At 39.1% G+C, this 20,798-nt stretch overlaps 1 protein-coding gene across 2 annotated transcripts; it reads right to left on the bottom strand.

Annotated features, from left to right (window-relative positions):
• Positions 1-14: 14 nt before the first annotated feature.
• On the bottom strand, positions 15-11,384 carry LOC108677192 (heat shock protein 27). Of its 2 annotated transcripts, XM_047880924.1 has the most exons (4): positions 11,079-11,384; positions 2,269-2,358; positions 1,658-1,826; positions 15-1,205 (listed from the first exon to the last, which is right to left on the bottom strand). In XM_047880924.1, the coding sequence occupies exons 1-4, from the start codon at positions 11,264-11,266 to the stop codon at positions 1,011-1,013; spliced, it is 642 nt and encodes a 213-aa protein (XP_047736880.1). In that variant the 5' UTR covers positions 11,267-11,384; the 3' UTR covers positions 15-1,010. The 2 variants fall into 2 exon arrangements, with proteins under 2 accessions (XP_047736880.1, XP_018020858.1); XM_018165369.2 differs by lacking the exon at positions 2,269-2,358 and having other exon boundaries at positions 11,079-11,383.
• Positions 11,385-20,798: the final 9,414 nt, after the last annotated feature.

Genomic DNA, 20,798 nt, shown 5'->3' with positions numbered 1-20,798 from the left:
TTAACGTATACTCATTTTTTAGATGATGTGAGTATTTCTTTATTGGAAAATAAACGTCTTCTGAGTTGAATAAAAACCAATGAGAATAAAATTGGAATCTTCCAGAGCATCATCAATCAGTTGTTAGTTTCCATAAATAAAAAGTCTAGTTTCTCGTAGCATCCAGCTCTGCTACGTCCGTAACTATACGCTATGTTAACGTTAATCCACTATGTAAACAAAATAACGAACTACAACAGAGAACTAAAACGACCACCGTGCAAGGGAACCTCTTTAGACTGTAATATTGTCAAGTCCTTTGGCATTCCAAATGAATTTTTGATTCGAGTACCAAAAATCCCATCAGTGGGAGCAACTACGAATGACTTAATGTCCGGCTAGAAGATGTGCCCAAAGTATACACGGTGATATGTAGCGATGCTGAAGCACTGTCGATAGGAGTTGTCTCAGAAACTGGTACAAGGTAACATTATTTCCGTTCATAGATTTAACGATACAAAGTAGTCTCTAACCGTAGGCCACAAAAAGAACCTCGAAGCGCAACTAAAAGAACCATAGGCCACATCGACGAGTTGCGCTCTAACAGTTCAAATTCATCTAAGAAAAACATACTTCATGAGCATCTGATGAAGCGGTTCGTACGGGATGAAATCGAGCCAAAGTAAAATTTGGATTCAAGGTAACTATTGTTTGAAATTCACACAGAAGTTATTAGCAATGAATCATGGAGCCAACTTTCGAACTTCCTCCGAAATTTCCGTACTCTTGGACGCAGAAAAAAATAGAATGTAATGCAGCTAAACCTTTTCAGTTCAAGAGAGTAATTATTCGACTCTTGCTACGAACAGCCATTGCTACAGGCAGCACCAACTTGCGACACAGGAACACTCGAAAGCCTCTTACGCGTAATACAGCCCAAAAAATTTGTTACGCAACGATGATGACGATCCAATCTAAGAAATTTAGCTCCGAAGATTAGTATTCTTACGACGAGTGACCTATGGAGGAATTCAGTTCATAGCGATGGGAATTTTCGTTTCCCCGGACGTGATGGCGGGTAATGGCGCCTCGACGGTCAGGACGCCATCTTTAGAGAGGGACGACTTGATGGACTCCGGGTTCGTGCCTTTTGGCAGCAGGAATTCTCGATTGTATTCCCGATAAACGCTTCGAGAATCGCTCTTCTCTTCGTGTTTGGCGTGAACCTGCAAAAAAGTATTCACGTCAGTAATAACACAGGACACAAATAACATGAATACCAAAGTAAATAACGCCCTAGCAGGGCGTTGTCAGGGCTTAATTATTATTTATTCCTGCAATTTTTTTAATCCCGTTATCTCTGATCACATTGATAATAATAAGGCTTCATAGTTTGGGAATTTAATAAAAACCTCTTAAACTAACTAACATCTTAAATATCGGATAGACCTCGCATTTTACTGTCGATCAAAAATATAGAAAAACTATGTTGCTTCTTTTTTGATGATATTTTTAATGTAAATTTATATAGTGAATTTAGTTAATACATCACTTGTGGCTTTTGAAACATTCCAAGCAAGCAAGCGGAAAAGAATTTTCCTCAATCATAAATTTTATCCATCTTCCACCTTTTTTCTCTCTAAAAATAGATAAATAACAATGATCTGAATGTACTCACGAGCAGCTTGTTATCGACAGTCTTGACAACGATCTCGTTGGGCTTGTACTGTGACACGTCGAACCTGAGCTTCAGCTGCTTACAGTCGCCGTCGTTCTGGATGAGAGGCGAGTTCATTCCCTCCAGCCACGAGCCTCCTGCCTGTGGCTGCAGTTGGTTGTCATGCTGGCTGCAATACGTCATAAGGTTATTTCACATGACCATTTCTGCGAACAGACATATGAGAGAGAGAGAGAGGAGAAGAGAGAGAGGAGAAGAGAGAGAGAGAGGAGAAGAGAGAGAGAGGAGAAGAGAGAGAGAGGAGAAGAGAGAGAGAGTGAGAGAGAGCAGGTTTAAGTTAACCTCAATGATAAAAGGTTCTAACCTCTAACCTCGACTAAAAATCTTCATGAAATCAGAATGTAGTTTTGTTTTGGCTCAAGATGGATATGTTGAAATTAAAAACATTCCCAGCTGACAGTTCCTAATGGCATGATTTTCATCCCGTGCACCAAGTTTAAATTTTTTCATGGCTATACGAACTTCGGGACTAAGTTTTATATAACCACAATTAAAATTCGTTAAATGTGATCGCAATGAAGGGATACAAGGGGAACCGAATCCGTGCACACCTGGAGGAGCTCTTTGAAAAAGTCTCTGATTCTCGCTTAACTTCTTTGTCTCCAGAGCCTCTCTGAACGCGGGATTCTCGCACGCATGAACTGAATGATCGCCAGGCATGAACAATCACAATAGCCGGATTCAATAGTGTAAGTATTATAAAAAAAGATAAAAATTTACATTTAGTTATGTAATGATCTGACGCAGCGTGTATATTCCAGAAGATGATTCGCGTGGGAGAATTTATAAAAGAAGCTAAAAGTCATCAATAATTGAAATCTACGCAAAAAGAAAAAAATTACAAATTCAAATTTCATGTGGTAAAAAATAAGAAAACATCTAGAAATCAAAATCAAGTACCTATAACTATACTGTAAACATATCAAGCCGTATACAGCATCCAAAAGAATGTAAGCGTATGGAACTGAAGAAAAATAGATAGGTATCAAGGATCATATAGCAGCCATTGAAAGGAAATACAAACACGAATTTCGCACGACAATGAAAAGATAATAAGAAAGATTTGTAGATGCACAAAATGTAAATTTATAGCGGTACAATGCTTGACTAATTATTTTATCAACATAAAGCATCGTAAAAAGGCTCTAAAGAATAATAAAAACATGTATTCAAGTAATTTACCGATATCCAGGTGAGCAGGTAAGAGGAGAGAAGGCACATGAGAATAAATACAAACCATACCTTAATATATTACACGGTTAGGTTAACTCAAGAGAATCCTGTTGTAATCCAGACGCAACATATTGATTAGTAATGACTTGCTCGCACAACATAACTCCGAATTATCTTGTGTAACTAATAAATTATTCAGAGACATAATGCAATAGTTTCAGCCGATAGAACCTACCAATCACTCAATTGAACCTACCGAAACTCGAGTTGTAAAAGGCAAGGACGACGCTTTTCGAAAAGTATTTGGCCAAGCATGGAATGATTTATTTCATAACTGATCAATTTTTAATTGCTAATGTAGATGGCAAAAAAAAAAAACGCAACACTAGCGAAGGACAAAAAATAGTAGGAGTAATGTCTACGTCGAGCGAGAGCAGGGTTATGAAGGAGACGCTAGACTCGAGGCTGACGTTCTGGCCACATGCCAGCAGCCTGACTGCATCAACGAGCGCCTGTTGATACGAGCAGCACCAACCAGTGTTAATGTTCACCGGACTGCCGTACTAGAGGTACGCAATTATACGAGAAAGATACGAGTCAGATACGATTACGAATACAAAGATACGTGAGGGAAAGACCGATTGTTCGTCGTAGGTCTTATACGTGATGGCGTGAGATAGAATAAAAAATCTATTCAGCAGAGAAGCAGTAAATCAATGAATATGTATTCTAAGAATTTTTTAATGCCGAGTAAATAATAAATATAAATCAATTCTATATCAATGACGCATTTCAAAATTAAGCAGAATAGTACAAGGCAGCGACCTTCATCTGCAAGCAAACTGAATGTATACAAGCAACGGTGTCACGCAAGGTGCAGGAGTGAACCTGCTAAAAGAGTGGCGGGACGCAAGTGACAGTCTGTACTCGTGTAGCCATGCTGAGAAGCCCTAGACTGACATGCGCAGTGATGTCGAGCATTGACTTGCGCTGAGAATGGCATAGCCTCCAGATGAATGAATGTTAACTCGACATAATTGAATTAAATATCAAGAGTAATAAAGATCATATTTTTAAAAAATAACCTGGCAATTCTGAAGTCGATTGAGGCTCTGCAATCAAACGCATGTCGCTGAAGTTGCCAAGGGCAGTTATTGTCGATACCGGAAATCCATCTATATTCAAACATTAATAAATTAAACCACTAATTTCGCAGCGGTTTCTCTCGAGATTGCAAATTTGTCGATAAATTAAAGTTCAAGACTACGACGCCTGAGACGGGCTCTGTGGATGCCTGCCTACGTACACCAGTAACACCACCCCTTATTGCCATGGCGTGTTTCCTTTAACGATTGCCACACTGGGTGCGTATATAGGTATTACCAGCGGGGGGGACTAATATAATTTTGAGGAAGGGGACGGAGTTAGTGGAATGGAGAAAAAAATTCTGAAGGTTTGCTTCAGTCCATTGCATACATCAACGTTGTCGCTATTTTCAGTAAGGGTAACGCCTATCGTGGCATTCATCTGTTACATTTAATATTTTTACCTCAATTAAATAAGCTGTACAAGGATCGGTGAAAAATATCGCCAATCAAGAATGCATCAGTTTGGTTTATCGAGTTGTTAGAATGACGTCACGACGAGAAGGGAACAAGGCTTTCAGATTCCAAGAAATACTACTAAGACCTCCAACAGTCCATAAAATTTGTGTTGAAATTAAGCACGTTCTTGCGTATTAGTTATCACCATCATCAGCGAATGTACGTACGATAACTTTAATTTCATATAGATCTGGTCAAAATATCAGTTCTCAGAACTCATACAGAAGAGACAAGTCAAGAACGTTACATGAATAGGCGACAGGCCAAACTTGACATATATTTCAACACATATAATACCATATGTACTAGGTATACTATAACAAAAAAAATTGAGAGAATCTCTGGACGAGAGCAAGTAAGATGGCAAGTAGGCAATACCCTGGGCAATAACCCCGGCGGCTATGGGAACGAGAATCTCTAACCTCCACGACCCCATCCATACATGTTATCATGTATTAGTGCCCATTTATCCAAGATAACCGATGAAATTACAAGAAGCTCCGGAAGGATAGCAAGCAGCTTTCTAAGCAGGAGACGCTGAATCTCCGGAAGGATAGCAAGAAGCTTCCTAAGCAGTAGAAGACGTTAGCAAGAACACGGCGGCTATAGGAACGAGAAGCTTCGAGTTCCGCCCACACGACGCTATCCAAACAAGGCAGATCTGCTGCCCCGGCTCCACAGTCCCGTGTTGACTCATGCTGCGCTAGTCGCGTATGGATCGAGACGGCCAGGCTCCGAGCGTCTACGGCGACTTTAGAAAACGTTACCATCGGCTGCAAATGCCGGTATACTTTCATCGTCAGTTTTTAACGCTTCAATACCTATTAACAGCGTCATTATAGGACAAATAAGCAGATTATTTCGTCAAGGAGTTTCTAACAGGTATCTGAAGTTGGATGATATCGCGATAACTCGAAGAGTCCTCACGCCGAGATATAACATCCGTCGATCGACATTAGTTCGCTAAAAATTGATTGTCATTGTAAATAGAATATATCATTATGATCACCATTATCGGCTGGCACCAAAATAACAGCCCAATGCAAGTAGTTCAAAATTTGGTCAAACATATGCTACAAATTAATTTTTCTATTCTGCTACAGTAAACAAAGAACATGAAGCGTCAGGCGGCGTAACATATAAGACGCCTATTTAAATACAAAACGGCAGCCAAGTCGGGTCATTTTCCTCGAGGTCGATCTGTATACATTGAACGGCACGTGCGATCAGTTGTTATCTTTTATCTCAAAGACACCCAGCAACAGCGCGACGGCACACGAGGAAGAAAGCTTCGATATCAATCTTTATAGCCGCCCGAAGAAACGTTTATTTCTTGCGCACAGAACGAAACCGCGAGAAGAACGGTTCGGCCAGGCATAGGCACCGCCAGAAATATTTGCATCAAATAAATCAAATTCTGTCGAACTCTCTGTACGGCTCAGGCCTCACGTGGGTAAGAAGAATCACTTGAAGTTCAAGATGAAAAATCACTTGAAATTTAGGATGAAAAATCACTTGAAGTTTGATATGAAAAATCACTAGAAGTTTAGGATGAAAAATCACTTTAATTTTAGGATGAAAAATCTCTCATCACATCAACCAATTGAATTAATTGCAGTAAAAGATATCTGAATATTAGGCCAATAAACAAGGTAAACTCCCGAGCAGAGTAAAGTATACATAAGTTACAAGCGGCGTTAGATTGAAAGCAACAGCTGCACTGCAGCGTCAACAGTCAACTATTCGATAGAAATTCTTCCTTGCTACATTGTTGACTTATTTTGATAGCATCGTAATAACGCCTCAGGATGAGAGAAGGCTTTTATTTCAGGTGGTATAAAGAAACAAAGTATACAAATAAATAAATCAAAGTATCAGATTGTGATATCACAATACGGTCAAGAAGAGAGACAGTTGATGGCCAATGTACCGCATTAAACAAACGGAGAATACTTCAGTATATACATGTATATCGGAGAGCCACATTGTAATTTCCCAATAAGGACAAGCACTGAGGAATAGATTTCGAGAATACTGTGAATGTCTTGCAAGTGGGTTGACTTTATTTTTCAGATTGCATGATTCAGGTGTGGCTCAGAGAAGATGATCTTCTTTGGAAAAGAACTTCGTTTTTGCATCCTGATGATCACGAAGGAATCAGGAGCATTAAAGTTTCATACAAAATAAATAGTTTACAATTAAAGATAGCGACACGAAGGTTCATAGAGATATCAGACGACAAAACATAACATATCATCAATAGTTGTGTATTCTTCTAGGTTATTTCTGAGACTTCACAAAAATTTGCAGCATATATCATATGCACCATGTGCAATTAACGTCGTACCGACTGCAAGCGACGAATAGTCAGCATTTACAATAACCAAGTCATGAAGTGAAAAGAACTCAATATGCTGACATGACTGATGTCTCCCACTCACACGTAGGCTGACGTAGCACCAAGTCATGAAGTACGTAATATATCGACATGACTGAGGTCGTACATGACTCACACGTATGCATCATCTCCATCACCTACGCATCACCTGGGCATCAATAAAACTCCTCCCACGTGGGCAGCGACATTGTGATGACCTAAAGCCTACACGCTTAGCTGCACAAGTTTGGCATGTTTAAAGAGTGTCATCACATGCGAGTCATGATGAAAACTTGCGAACAAGGAGAGTGCCGTCAAAGTAATTAAGATCCTCATTCGAGCATTAAAACTGGCTTCCGAAATTGAACTCATTATCATAATACCACTCACTAGCGTCAAGTTTGTAAAATGCAATTCCAAAGAGAAACTCCTATGTTAACAAAATAGAACTGACTACAGAATGGCAATAAATGAATTTCAATTCATAAAATTTGCGTTTCAAATTGAGTTTCGAGAAAACCAAATGAACTTTAAAATGCTGACACAAAATCAAGGTCAATGCAACTACTTTAATTAATTGATCCATTTGAATCCACATGCCTTGATACTCACATCATATGCCTGCGGAGCCACTTAAACATCACGGAGACTTTAACTTCTGGGTGATATGAGGCACCCCGAATGATACCAACAACGAACTAAATATATAGCTAGGATTATTTGCTGCTAGATAAACAGAAATAACTTCAAGGTTCTTGAAATTGTTGAAAAATTTATGGTCAAGATTACGATCGACCGAGGTGTGACGTAACTACCGAACTTCCAACTGCTGATAATAAATCTTCTACAGGAAAGCATATATATATATGTCCATAATATACGTGGCTTCGTATTACGGTCTTGCGTGAATGAAGGTTCAAAGTAACATTCAAACTGCAACCCAAATAAAAGCTGTTCGTTCTCATTATCGTTATAGGAGAGTGATTCAATTCAGTACCAGAAAAGACTACCGTACATCTCACCGAACGTTTCGAAATATATATCTTCCGGCCCCGCCTACCTACACATCAGCTTGACCCCACAACTGCTCTGCCGACACAACTTGACTTCATTACACTTTATAAGTTTTCTAAAATAGCAAATGGCTACCAAATTTTATCAGCTTGATTCACCACTAAACATCAAGAGTTTCCTGAAAATGAACGACGAAAATAAATACGATAATTCTTGGATGAAGTATAATGTTCCAACTTCAACAGGCAGACCGATGACTCAGGACTCGACAGCTCGAACGCCGGAAGTCTTCTGACGTGTCAAAACGAGGGTGAGCATTCGAGAAGAAAACTGTACGAGGGAAAGTGGGGGAAATTTTTGCGCAAAACGTAACCACGTCCGTGAAAGAATGAGCAATCTGAGGGAAATGAAGGGGAACGTTAGCGTGAAACGCAGCTCATTCCGTGAGACAATGTAGAGGAGGTAGAGGGAAATGTAGGCGTAAACGCTAGTCTGTGATGTGGGAAGGCGATGTGAGGGAGCATTCTTGTGCTTATAGCGAGGGTACGAGGCGAACACGAAGGGTGCGACTCGAGTGCTATCGGCAGAGGGCTATTTTGAGAGAAGTCTATCACGTCAGGCCTATGAAAGAGCAATTCAAACTTCCCTAGTAGAAGACCACACACTTAAAAATAGTGATACAATATTTAAAAAATTAAATACGATAGTGTTTGCAAAAGGAATCATGCTCATTGTAGCATGTTCAACCTTTGCCATGCATATTCATATCATATTACAGCCCATTACATCGTATTACATAGCAACAACAGTTTCTAGCATAGGCACAGCTTTACCTATGCAGCACGACAATGGTTAACAGGTAACTAATAGGACGTGACTGAGCAAGTGAGTACAGATCTTCCCACTGCAGTGACTCCGATAATCTGATGCCGCAATGCACGTATGACTACCATGGCAATTCTGATGTCAACAAGAAGATAAAAATACAGAAGACAGGAAGAAAAATCACCACACCTTCAGTGAAAACGTTCCTTGCGACACATGCAGACGAATGATATATTAAATTCTGGCATCAAAGTTCCATCAATTATGAGAACACACTCCGCATGTGCACATAGCAGACATTAGTTCAATTAAACAAAGCTTGTCGAACACATGTATACATAGATGTGCTGCGGATATGACCCAAATTAAGCGCACTGCACGTATTTAATATAAAATTCTCAATAAAAACTTGAACATCAAGGCGTAGACGTTGTCAATATGATTCAATAATAGCCTCATATAAACAATCATAAATAGCGACACACAATATTCTACCAGACATTGTTGGAACAAGGAGAGGGAGACCAACACGTGAGTGTGGCAACGCCCAGCTAATGGAAGCTTGGCATGAGGCGGCGGCATTAGTGAAGAATAGCACACCGGCGGCCATAGACTCAAGGGGCAATATAACTCTTCAGTCTGACTGGACCGTCAATATAACAATCAGCTCGACTGAAGCATCAATATAACAATCTGCCTGACTGAAACGTCAATATAACAGTCAGCCCGACTGAAACGTCAATATAACAATCAGCCCGACTGAAGCGTCAATATAACAATCAGCCCGACTGAAGCGTCAATATAACAATCAGCCCGACTGGACCGTCAATATAACAATCAGCCCGACTGGACCGTCAATATAACAATGAGTCCGACTGAAGCGTCAATATTACAATCCTGACGTCAACGAGTTCTCATATATCAAGAGGTTCCACTTAGGGATGAAATGTTATGTTGATGAAATACTATTATGATGACTTTCTATACCTAATGTCCCGTTGATGAATTGCTATAATCATAAAATGTGACAATTATGAAATGTCTCCTAAGATGAGAGGTCAGAGAACTGATAATACTGTAAAAGGCCATGGAATATCAGAATAGCATGAGGCTTTGCACACGACCACCCAGTAGCTGCGAGTACTTGAACTAGGGGGAGGTTTCGGGAGTAATTATCCCCTGAATGTCATCCATACATTTCCGAGGGAAGCTGTGGGAAGAATATATATAAGAATATTCTAATTTGCCCGTACATGTAAACAAATATGCTTGTTATCATTGGTTTTTTTTTTTTTTTTTTCTTAAAATATTTTCTGTACGTTATCGCGTAATTTGACCAAATAGGAAATTAATTCTGCTTGGTAAACTGGTTACGTGTTACGGACTTGACAGTCCTAGGCCATATTACGATTAATCATTATGGCCCACATGCCATGGAGCGCCACCGAAAATTTGGCTGGAGGATCACATGCTTATTGTGTCATGTTAGCTATATTGGCAAAATGGTTCAGGAACCAATGTTGAAAACTACTGTAAAAAAAACTGTGCATAATCATCGATGGAGGCAATAGGCCATTTACGGTTCGGTAGGCCACTTGCAATAACGATGGCCGCTGCCTGAACCGAGATTCATATACTACCTCGTGGCTCGTGCTACGACTAACCTACCTTTACTACTGCCGGTATGTATGACATCAAATTAAGTAGCCACGGCTTTGCAAGTACCTCTTCACCAATCATCAAATTAAATCGATATAAATATATTATGAAATTAACCTTGACGTTTCCTTAGAAATTTAGAGAGATTAGAGTAAGTATTTTGATATTTCGATATAACAGTAGGATTCCTACCCCTTTTTAATACAGCGTTTCAGGTTTCACTTCGTGGCCATTGGCAATTGTAAGTGTTGGTGTGCAGTGACGTTTCGAGTTCTCGACTCACCTTCGACTGTACGGAGCTCAGGCTGAAGATACTAATCCTTGCAAAAAAAGTGATATTTCGACATAATTTCGTAAATGTGTTTCGTTAGTGAAACTGAAATTTCGAAGTAATTTTTCAAAAAACAAAGAACGATTGATATAAACCGTTCTTGTGTTGCACGAAATTGCCTTGGTGTTCGACAGAAATAACAGCGATTACTCGTGTCTCATTGTCGCTTCGCCAGGTATGATTTAGTTTCCGCACACCTAACCAATCTGTGGTAAATTCATTCAAACAATTGCCAATTGAAAGTTGCCCGCAACGGAACAAAATAAATACACATACAAGACATGAAAATGTTCATAATGCTACACAATAAACCGAGATAGTATTTAATAAAAAATATTTTCAATAAAACAATAATGATATAGGAAAAAGTGCATTTACCTTGACGAAGTCAACATCGATTGACCGAAGAAGTTAGACTCGCGGTTCATTAATTCGTTACGAAATCTTGACATCTCTTCCTCCATCTTCTTCATTTCAGTGTCAAATCGCCCTCTGATAGAGTTGAACTCGTCGTCGATTACGCTGAAGTCGCCCAACCTAACGGGAATATTAAAGAATCCATCCATGATGCCCGGCGAGAGGAATAACAAATAAGGCAATGAAAGTTTGAAGAAGCTTTTCGCACAACCGTACTCCACGAACGTTCTCAACACACTGCCAGTTTGTTTCGTTTTGACTTGGTCTTCACTGCCACGTTACTGGCGCACTGACGCATTCTCGAAGCCTCAGGCACAATTTCGAGAATAATCTAGCATTGTGAACCTAATTCGAGATTTTCTATACTTATACTCACACCAAATCTACGCTTCTTTGAACTCGCCTGCGGACTCAAACACAAAATCTAACTTTATGCTCAACCGACCCAGTCATGACATAAGTCTTCAATACTGAATGGATTTGCTTATAATTTATTTGGAATATAGTAGCTATTATCAATGCGTTGTGATGAGTATTATTACAGATTTTTACATTACTTCGTTTGAAGTGATGTAAGTTGAAAAATGTAATTGTTAAGCAACTGACCTAGTCATAAGTCCTTCATTACTGAACGGAGAGGCTTGAAATTTGGAGTATAGGTAGGTAGATATTATCCATGCGCTGTGATGGAGATTATTACAGATTTTCACATCACTCCGTTTTCAAGTAAAATTAAAAACGAAATTTTTGCGTAACCGAACAATTTTAAGTGACTGAACATCTTACAGTGTGCATCACTTTACTTCTCTAAGCATATCCAATCAAGTTTAGGTATTATATAATATTAAAAACTTAGATCTGTATAGTTGTCATAGTCTGTTTGTTAATCTATGTCTTAGCCTTTTCAGCGCATTTTTTTCATTTATGAAATAAATGCTTAAAATTGGGGCGCATGCCGGAGGCCAGCTTTGCCAAACTTCACGCTTAGTTCATATTCCTTTTCACAGGGAAGAACGCTTGAGTGCATAACGGCCTATGAAGTCAAGTGCTCAAAGCCATAGCGCCGGATGTCCACAGCCACAAAATAAGCTTGCCAAAGGTAAATATGGCCATACAGCATCTGGCCAAACCTCTTCTGGCCTAACCTATACGAGCTGCAACCTTTCTCCACCCAAAACAAACCTGAGCGGACCTAACCTAACCTCATTGGCTGCAAGAAGTTAGAAAGGTGGTCCAAGTGTACTGGTAGAGCCAGTCATTGGCTGCAAGAAGGTTGTGAGCCGTGACAGCGTGAATAGGTTAGGCCAGAAGAGGTTAGGCCGGAGTAGGTACAGCCGGATGGGGAACTGCCTGCTTATGAGCGAGCATGCTTAAGCATTGGCTGAAGACCTACGGCGCTATTGTCTTTCGGCAGTGTTTCGCTTGTCTGGATTACGGAGTTCAAGCGTAGTCTGCGGCTTCTAGTTCTGAGGCTGAGTAAAGTGAATGCATGGTGAAGCTAGGCGTTAGCTCCAGGTCTTATTTAAGAGTAATGGTTTGCCACATGCACACCATATGGGCCAACACCACCGATTTATTTACTGGTTTTGCTCTATTTGTACAATGTTGTAGCCACATAGCAATGTCATGCAAATTCAGAGTAAGATAGCATCAATGTGGGCCCCATATGTTGAACCCGTAATGCCACCTCATTTCCACATTGTCACATGGGCCCCTCATGGGCCCATTGTACAATTGTTACTAGGGGTGACGCTAGGCGTTAGCTCCAGGTCTTATTTAAGAGTAAAATTTGTTGCCTACGGCTGCGCCCCCTTTAATTTCGCAGTGAGCATGGCATAGAATTTCTCCTTAAATATTGAACAGATTTAGATTTATCTTAGACGTATCACGGAACCACAAAAAATTAAGGTGTTTATCCACCATCCAGTGCGATGTTGCGATACTAATATGGTTTGAATATCAAGTTGGAAGTAAATTTGCTGACAAGTGTAAAGTACTTCAACTCGAGAAGGACAATGAACAGCAAGATTACAGTATGAGAAGACATGGATGCAACGAGAGAGTAATGATTGAAAAGTCTAGTGTGGAAAAAGATTTGGGAGTTTCTGTCGACAAGGAGCTGAAATTTTCTAAACATGTTGAAACGCAAGGTAATACATCCAACAAACTTCTTGGACTAATCAGACGCTCCTGCGAGTTCCTAGATGCAGAGGCGATGATGCAACCAACACTGGTGCACTGATGATGCAAAGTTCCTAGATGCAGAGGCGATGATGCAGTTGTTTGTTGCTGTCGTGCACCCGAATCTAGAATTTGGAAACGCTGTGTAGTCACCGAGATTTAAAAAGGACAAAAATTTAATAGAGAATGTTTAAAGACGTGCAACAAGGATAATTCTATGAAGAAAGATTAAAGATTTTGAAGCTTCCAAGCCTCAGTGATCGACGTCTGCCTGGGGACCTCATTGAAGCATACAAGTATACTCAAGGTTTATACAAGGGCCCAGAAGGATTACTAGAATTTGAAACAAGAACCAACACCAGGAGCCTATAAACTATGAAACTCAATAAACCACCTATGAAACTCCATAAACTAAAAAAAATGAGTTGCAACTCATCCACGCGACAACATTTCTTCTCGCTTCGAATCACCGACATGACGTGGAACTGCCTCCCCGATTACATCGTTGACGCTCAGAGTATAAACGAGTTCAAGAACAATAGATAAAGCTATGGAGAAATATATGTTCAGACTTGAGATGCCTAGCACAATATCGAACCCGGTGTAAGTCTAGTAGCAATTTCAAACTATCGTCAGTCCTGAAAAGATCCGGTCCAATGACATGCTTTTAGATATTCTGTGAACAACTCACGAAAAGTACAAGAATCGCCGACAGGCCACATCAGGCCCACTCTTCAGCGCCGACATCACTGAATTAATTGTTACTCCCTTTATGAGGGTTTATGCTGGTCTTTTGTTTAAAAGGGTCTTTGGTTTGTGAGGGTCTTTTGTTTATGAGGGTCTTTTGTTTATGAGGGTCTTTTGTTTATGAGGGTCTTTTGTTTATTATGGTTCTTTGTTTATTGAGGGTTTTGGGTTCATTACCTTCTTTTGGTTACCGTCTTTTTTTTAAAGGTCTTTGGTTTATGAAGATCTCTTATTTATGAGGATCTCTTATAAATGAGAGCCACTAATTTGTAGAGCCTTTGACTTATGATGTACTCTGACTTTGAGAAATCTTTGTTTTATGAACTGTTAAAAAAAAAACAGATTTTTTTTTGTATTCCGGACCTTATTCTTTCCATACCGTCAAGTCATGTTGCAGCTAAATGTTTGAATGCGAATTTTGAATTTAATTTCAAATTGAAAATTATATTTTATATTTAACACGGATGTGGTGGCTCAACGGGAGAAATAAATCGACTGATTATTTTCTACCGTTTATTCAGATTCATGGATGACGTAAAAACAGAACATAAGTGATACGTGTTATAATTAGGTTATTCGCTTTGTTAGGACGTAGTGCACTAAACTCAAGTTTCTGGCAGCTTTTGCTCGCCTAACTTCCTTGACGTTAAATCATTGAAGACTATTTCTGGGGTTCAAATCCATGCGACTACACTGACTTAAACTGTAGCATGCTTTACTCATCACAGAAAATTGATGGAGGTATTAAGCAATGCTGGCCGCTAATATATAATATCCCGTATGACGTATGATGAGCGTTTCAGAGCGCCAGTGTTGCACTCGCAAGTGGCTTCTCATTGTCTTGCTGAATGAAATAGGTTCTGAGGTATAACAGAAAGAGCTGGGCAGCGCTACTCTGAAATGTAGCTGCCGCTACCGCTACAGTAAAATGTAGCGCCGCTACATTAGCCGCTACAATGGCCAAAATTATTGGAAATCTCTAAATATTTATTGTTTTGCTATTGGGATTTACTCATAAACATTTAGTGATAATAAAACATTTTCAAAACATATCAATGCAACTTTATTGCAATTAACCTAACCGAAATAGTACGGGTTAGATACAGTAAATAAAAATTAGTTATTCTTATGTTTTACCTTCCCTACATGGATGTCCACTTTAATCTACAATCTCAAAAATTATCCACATATACATATAAAAAATTAGTCTTTTATTTTATATATATTTGGGTAATTTTTGAGATTGGTAGATTAAAGTAGACATCCATGTAGGGAAGGAGAAAGATAAAAATTACTGTGTAAAAATAACTGTGAGCAAACTGAAGTTAGGTGGCTGATGTCCGTGATGTGGTCGTGGACATGTGGTGGCAGCTGGCGCGGAACGGGAGCGCAGCTTTGGGTAACAAAATTGACTCGTAAACAGGCCTTGGGCCTAACGCCAACCATCAGCATGCAATATCTACACATAGCCTCAGATCAATGAGCTGTGGGTAACTCCGGCTAACTGTAAATCCGCTTTGCACAACACAGCCACTGCTTCACAGCGCCGGAGCACAACTGGCCGGAGCGCAACAGGCCCCACCGCAACAGAGGCGCAGCCTCGCAGGTTAGGTTACGTTACGTTAGGAGTAGCCTGTTGCGACAGGGTGTGAAATCAAATCAAGAAAAGTACAAGAATCGGCAACAGGCCATGGGACTATTTCTTCAGTGCAGACTCTTCTATTCTATTCCAAATGAGTTTGGGCTTACGCCCAAAAACTAACTCTACATTGCACACTAAACTTGAGCAGGAATATGATAACATAATAACTGAGTGAAATAAATTTCTAAGGCAAGTAAAATTTCAATGTCTCCTAGTAACTTTATTAGGCTATCAAGTACCTCGTGTAAATTATCTTAACTATGGTGCCACTCTATCACGCGTATGACTTGTGGACTTAATCGCAAAAAAAAGTATTCATTTTAATAGACAAGCGTAGTATCAAGGAAAACATGATTCTATGCTGTATGATATTAATAGAACCTTCAAGTTGATCAGGAAGGAAAATAGACCGAGACAAAAATTTGCAGAGAACTTCTGGGTTTTCCAGTGTCCTCGATTGACGTCATTGGCGTAAAAAATTTGCGGACCGTGAAGCCTGGCATCAATAACTGGTGCTATAGTGGACTTGTACATTCCTCACCGGACACCGAGTATTGTTTGTTCGTTCATGGTGACAAGACGTGTGGTTACGTGGTGCTTTCGCACAATAACCAAACTACCAAAGTTCACGCTTCAGGGACTTCACGGTGTTGTAGATTAATCTGAAAATACAAGGAAAATTTGTAAACACTACTGTCACTAGTGCTACCTAACCGAATTAGTGTGATTGTGTTAAGAACATTCAAATATGAAAAGTATTTGGCTGAATAGTCATCTGGTATCTGGCGGCTGGCCCGGGCCCTGGCCTGGCCAGACTAAGGCTGGCCTGACTGGGTGTGGCCCCTGCGGTGGCCCTGCCTCCTGCTCTGATTACTGATTGGCTGGCGGGTATTATTGCAGATTAACTACATCCAAAAAAAAGGGTGTTTTTTTTGAATTATATGTTTTTTGGGGTGTAGATTACGAATCTGAAATCCATTTTTGGCGGTCGGCATCGGAAAACCGATTTTTTTCGCGACTTACTAACATGGGGGTTACGTAACTTACTGCAGTATTTCGACACGCAAATGTATAACGTCACCATTTCAACCATCAATGAACGCATGGAACTAAAACAAAGCTTAATATAAAGGAAAAACTAGAGAAGTGACGGAATTACCTACGATGTCGGAATATACCGCCTTTACCCTATTTACAATTTCAAGCGGGTAAGAGCTAAAAGCTAAATTCAAACTAGGCCTCTGTTTAAAGATATACAATGATTCTAAAATGCGCAAATCAGAAACACCGGAACTGGAAGCTAAAACTTTGAAGTCGCTGTCAGAAACTGGAACATCGCACTGCTCGGCTTGAGCCCGCACAGCCGAATGAGGTGGGCGCGACAGTAAGTTACCAGTTCTACAACTCCTGCCCCTATGTTCTGCGACCCTAGAATGAAGATTGCGAGACGTCATCCTGACGTACGCAGATGCACATTGTGCACAACTATATTTATAAATTAGGGACGCTTGCATATGCAGTGGGAGAGTATCTTTGTACCTAAAAAAAGAACCGATTTTAAAATGGTTGACCAATATGACACGAAGATTAACATTTGCAAAATACTTAGAAAATAACAGTTTTAGCTCTCTTGACATAGTTTTGGATGCAGGGCCGAAATATGGAAGAGAGCAATAAACAACATCCCTATTGTCACGCTCGGGAGCAACCTCATGGTACCGCTTGGACATGAATTTCTTTATTTGGGTAAACACCAGATTAGTCGGAAATCCATTAAGCGAAAATATATTGCGTAAAAATTCGAATTCAGCGTGCAGAATATTGTAAGTAGAACAAATACGAAAACCTCGGTGTAAAAGTGTTTGAATCCCATTAATCTTAAATCGAAACAAGCAAAAGCTAAAAAAGCTGGTACTGAGGCCTGTGAAAGTCGATTTTCGGTATACAGAAGTTTGAAAACAGCCATTAGATTTAGTAATATTGCAATCGAGGAAGGACAGGCTATTGTTAGATTCCAGTTCCATAGTAAATTTGATAGATTTATGCTGCGAATTTAGGTAATCAAAAAAGAGTTTAATGTGAGAAGGATGCTTAAAAAGTAAAAAAGTGTCATCAACTACGTCACTACATTCCCAAATCCCAACATCCTCCTGGCCGGCAAAATTGACACGATCAATACCTAATACTAATAACAATGCGCATAAATGGACTATACAAACTAGGTCAATACGGCATAATTACAGAGCATAATTAAACTATGTGATACAAAATATGAAAATATATATTTGCATGATAAGTCAATGGTCTGTCGTTTATTTTTGCTTCATTTGAGCAATTATGGTTTCCAAATCTGGGTGCGTTATGTTATGTCATGTGTACTTTGAATGTGCAAAAATTATAACTATCATATGAAAATAGTAACGTAGGTTATCATAGCACAAATTGCCATAGAGTATCAAGATTGCAGTTCTGCTACCACCCTTCATTGAATTATCCCGCATTTTTTCAAAAATTCAATAATCTCACATTTTTTTCTCACTTCCAGCAAAGTTTGTGAAATTCATTAGCTGCATAAAATACTCTCAGCCATGATGTTCCAGTTCCGGTTGACATGACATCCGTTTGCTTGTTTGACGCTAATTTTGTAAAGGTTGCTTCAGATAAACTGAACATTGCCATTCTAATGTTTCACCCTCAATTTAATGTAGCTAATGATATTGAATGGCATTATTCATACAAATCTGTATCTATTCAACTTTTACATTTTAAAATCTGATGGCAGCAGCGAGCGTCCCTAACAATATGAGGATGTACCTATATAAAAACATTAATGATCTAGAAGCAGGCTTAAAAAAAAAAACATTTCAACATGGCTCTAATTAAATAAAGATCATTACTTGTAGTATAATAAACATGAAGTCTCCCTATTAAAAAGTTATATTTCGTTGGTCATCAAAGATCAAAGTTTATATCAACTACGCAAGTCGAACTAACAATTTAAATGTAAGACATGTCCAGGTTATTTCTGACTCTTCCGCTTGTCGGATATGGAATGTGCGGTAATCGTGAACTGCGGCTATTATACATATGAAATGTAAACAGATGGTGTTCAGTGTTGCCATATGACTTTGGAAAAAATGTCTTCTAAAATCAAGTTCTAGATTTCTCATTCACCAAATTTCCATATCAAGAAAAATCATATATTATTGAAAGATAATTAAAGGCATACTGTACTGAGTATTACGTCTGTTCCTCCACAAACTGCTCTTGCGCGGCAGCGCAATGTAGAATTGATGGCTGGGATTGCGTGAACACGTGCGTGAAGAGAGACAATTTTGATTACATTGTGCCAACTGTGCGCAGCAATGGCTTAAAAAAGTCAAAATACGCAGGAAAATTCCCCGAAAACCTACTTCATCCTAAATGTGTGGCTCATAACAGGAAGGAAGACCTACCAAAAATAAAGCCCAGACTTCACGCTCACAGTTATGCCAAACCTGTTCTACAATCTACATCAACTTCTTCACTCTTCAGAACCTGCTTCAAAGCCAAACTCTAACCACACAACCCAGTTTAAAATAATGCCTAAGTGCCTGTAACTGTAAGGCTGTAGTGCCTGCCAGGAAGTGTGGAAAACATCTAGCTAACTTAAGGGCCACGACCAGAGGTTTCCTGCCATTTGCGGATATACAAGAATAATTCATAGTGACAAACCTGAAATTTTTTTGAATCAATTCAAATTCAATGATAGGGTGCCTTCAATCAATTCCTTTTTTTTTTGTTGGAATGGTGAGTGTGGGAGGCCTTTAAAAAAAAAATTCAAATTTAATTCCCTCATTTACTCGAGATTTAAACCAATTTCTTATGTATGATAACTTGATAAGTCTGGTATCCAGGATACATACTTTACAGGTCTACTTACAGAACTCAAAAATGAACTTGAGAGAGATTAAAAAGTTTCTGCTTTGCCACGATGCATAAGATTTCTGCCAAATGAATTACCTCCTAAGGCTCCTATGATGATGATTGATGGGGTCAAGTGTGGAATTCTGTATAGGTAATATATTCTCCCAGGGTGCAGACTGCAGGATGGAATTCTATCTCTAAGATTTGTGGTTCACTTAAAAAAAGTGTCCCAGTCCCTCAGTCCCACTCCCAACATTGTTAATTGCGTGTGTCACTCACAGATGTGCAAGAGAGATCTATTATTCTATAGAAGGAAATAGTATACTAATACTCTGAACATTAAGGTTTCAAATTAGATATAAAAAGCATTTAGGCCTATTGCATTTGCACCTGTTCGTTACATCAGCTTTCAAATTGAGGATAAACTCATTGGCAATTGGGGAAACTTATCGAAGAAAAGGCAATGCACAACATGACACTTGCACAACTCAGTTGACTGACTAGATTAGAGTACATAAAAAATTAAGCATTCAAACCTTTAGATTCTGTGAACCTTGTGAATTCTTCATTATTAAAACTTTAGAAGGCTCACAATATATCACATAAAGTTTTCGCTCAATTTTCGTCTCGAAGTTCGGGAGCTTTATCTGCAGTTAATGCGCTGTAGTTACCTCACCCACCAATTGCGTAATGAGAACTATACCACTAACCAGTAACCACTAAGGCACTAACCATCTTTAGATTTCCACCACCTTGTCTGTTGCACATGCATTCTGCATGCATGCATGTATAACATTTACAAAGGTTATTATTTTTTTAAACCATTCTGTTGAATGTCAGTTACTGATAATTTTTAATATAGAAAAATTTGTATCTTTCAATTTTTCACATTAGTATAATGATGGTTGGTGTCCCAGGTCCCTGTTACCTTCTTTGTTATGTTTTTCTTTGGTTGGTATTCCTGCTTGCAATGGAAGGAGTTTTCATGTCTCAGCTTATTGCATCAGTGATCAGTTTTGTATTTGTGGATTGAATCATGGGCAGTTTTTCATGTATTTGTAAGCAAAGGTACATAGTAAAGATGTTATTTTTTGCAATATTCATCAATAGTGACATAACTAGGTATATTATTGTATTATGCACTTGAAATAAGAAGCATAACATGTACCGTAAACTGGGGTAACTTTGACCACTTTTTTTTTTCA

This window comes from Hyalella azteca, unplaced genomic scaffold (genome assembly GCF_000764305.2).
Source record: "Hyalella azteca isolate HAZT.00-mixed unplaced genomic scaffold, Hazt_2.0.2 contig6587, whole genome shotgun sequence".
Classification (NCBI taxonomy): domain Eukaryota; kingdom Metazoa; phylum Arthropoda; class Malacostraca; order Amphipoda; family Hyalellidae; genus Hyalella; species Hyalella azteca.
The sequence above is the reverse complement of the archived record's forward strand: the minus strand, read 5'-3'. Positions and strand labels throughout refer to the sequence as shown.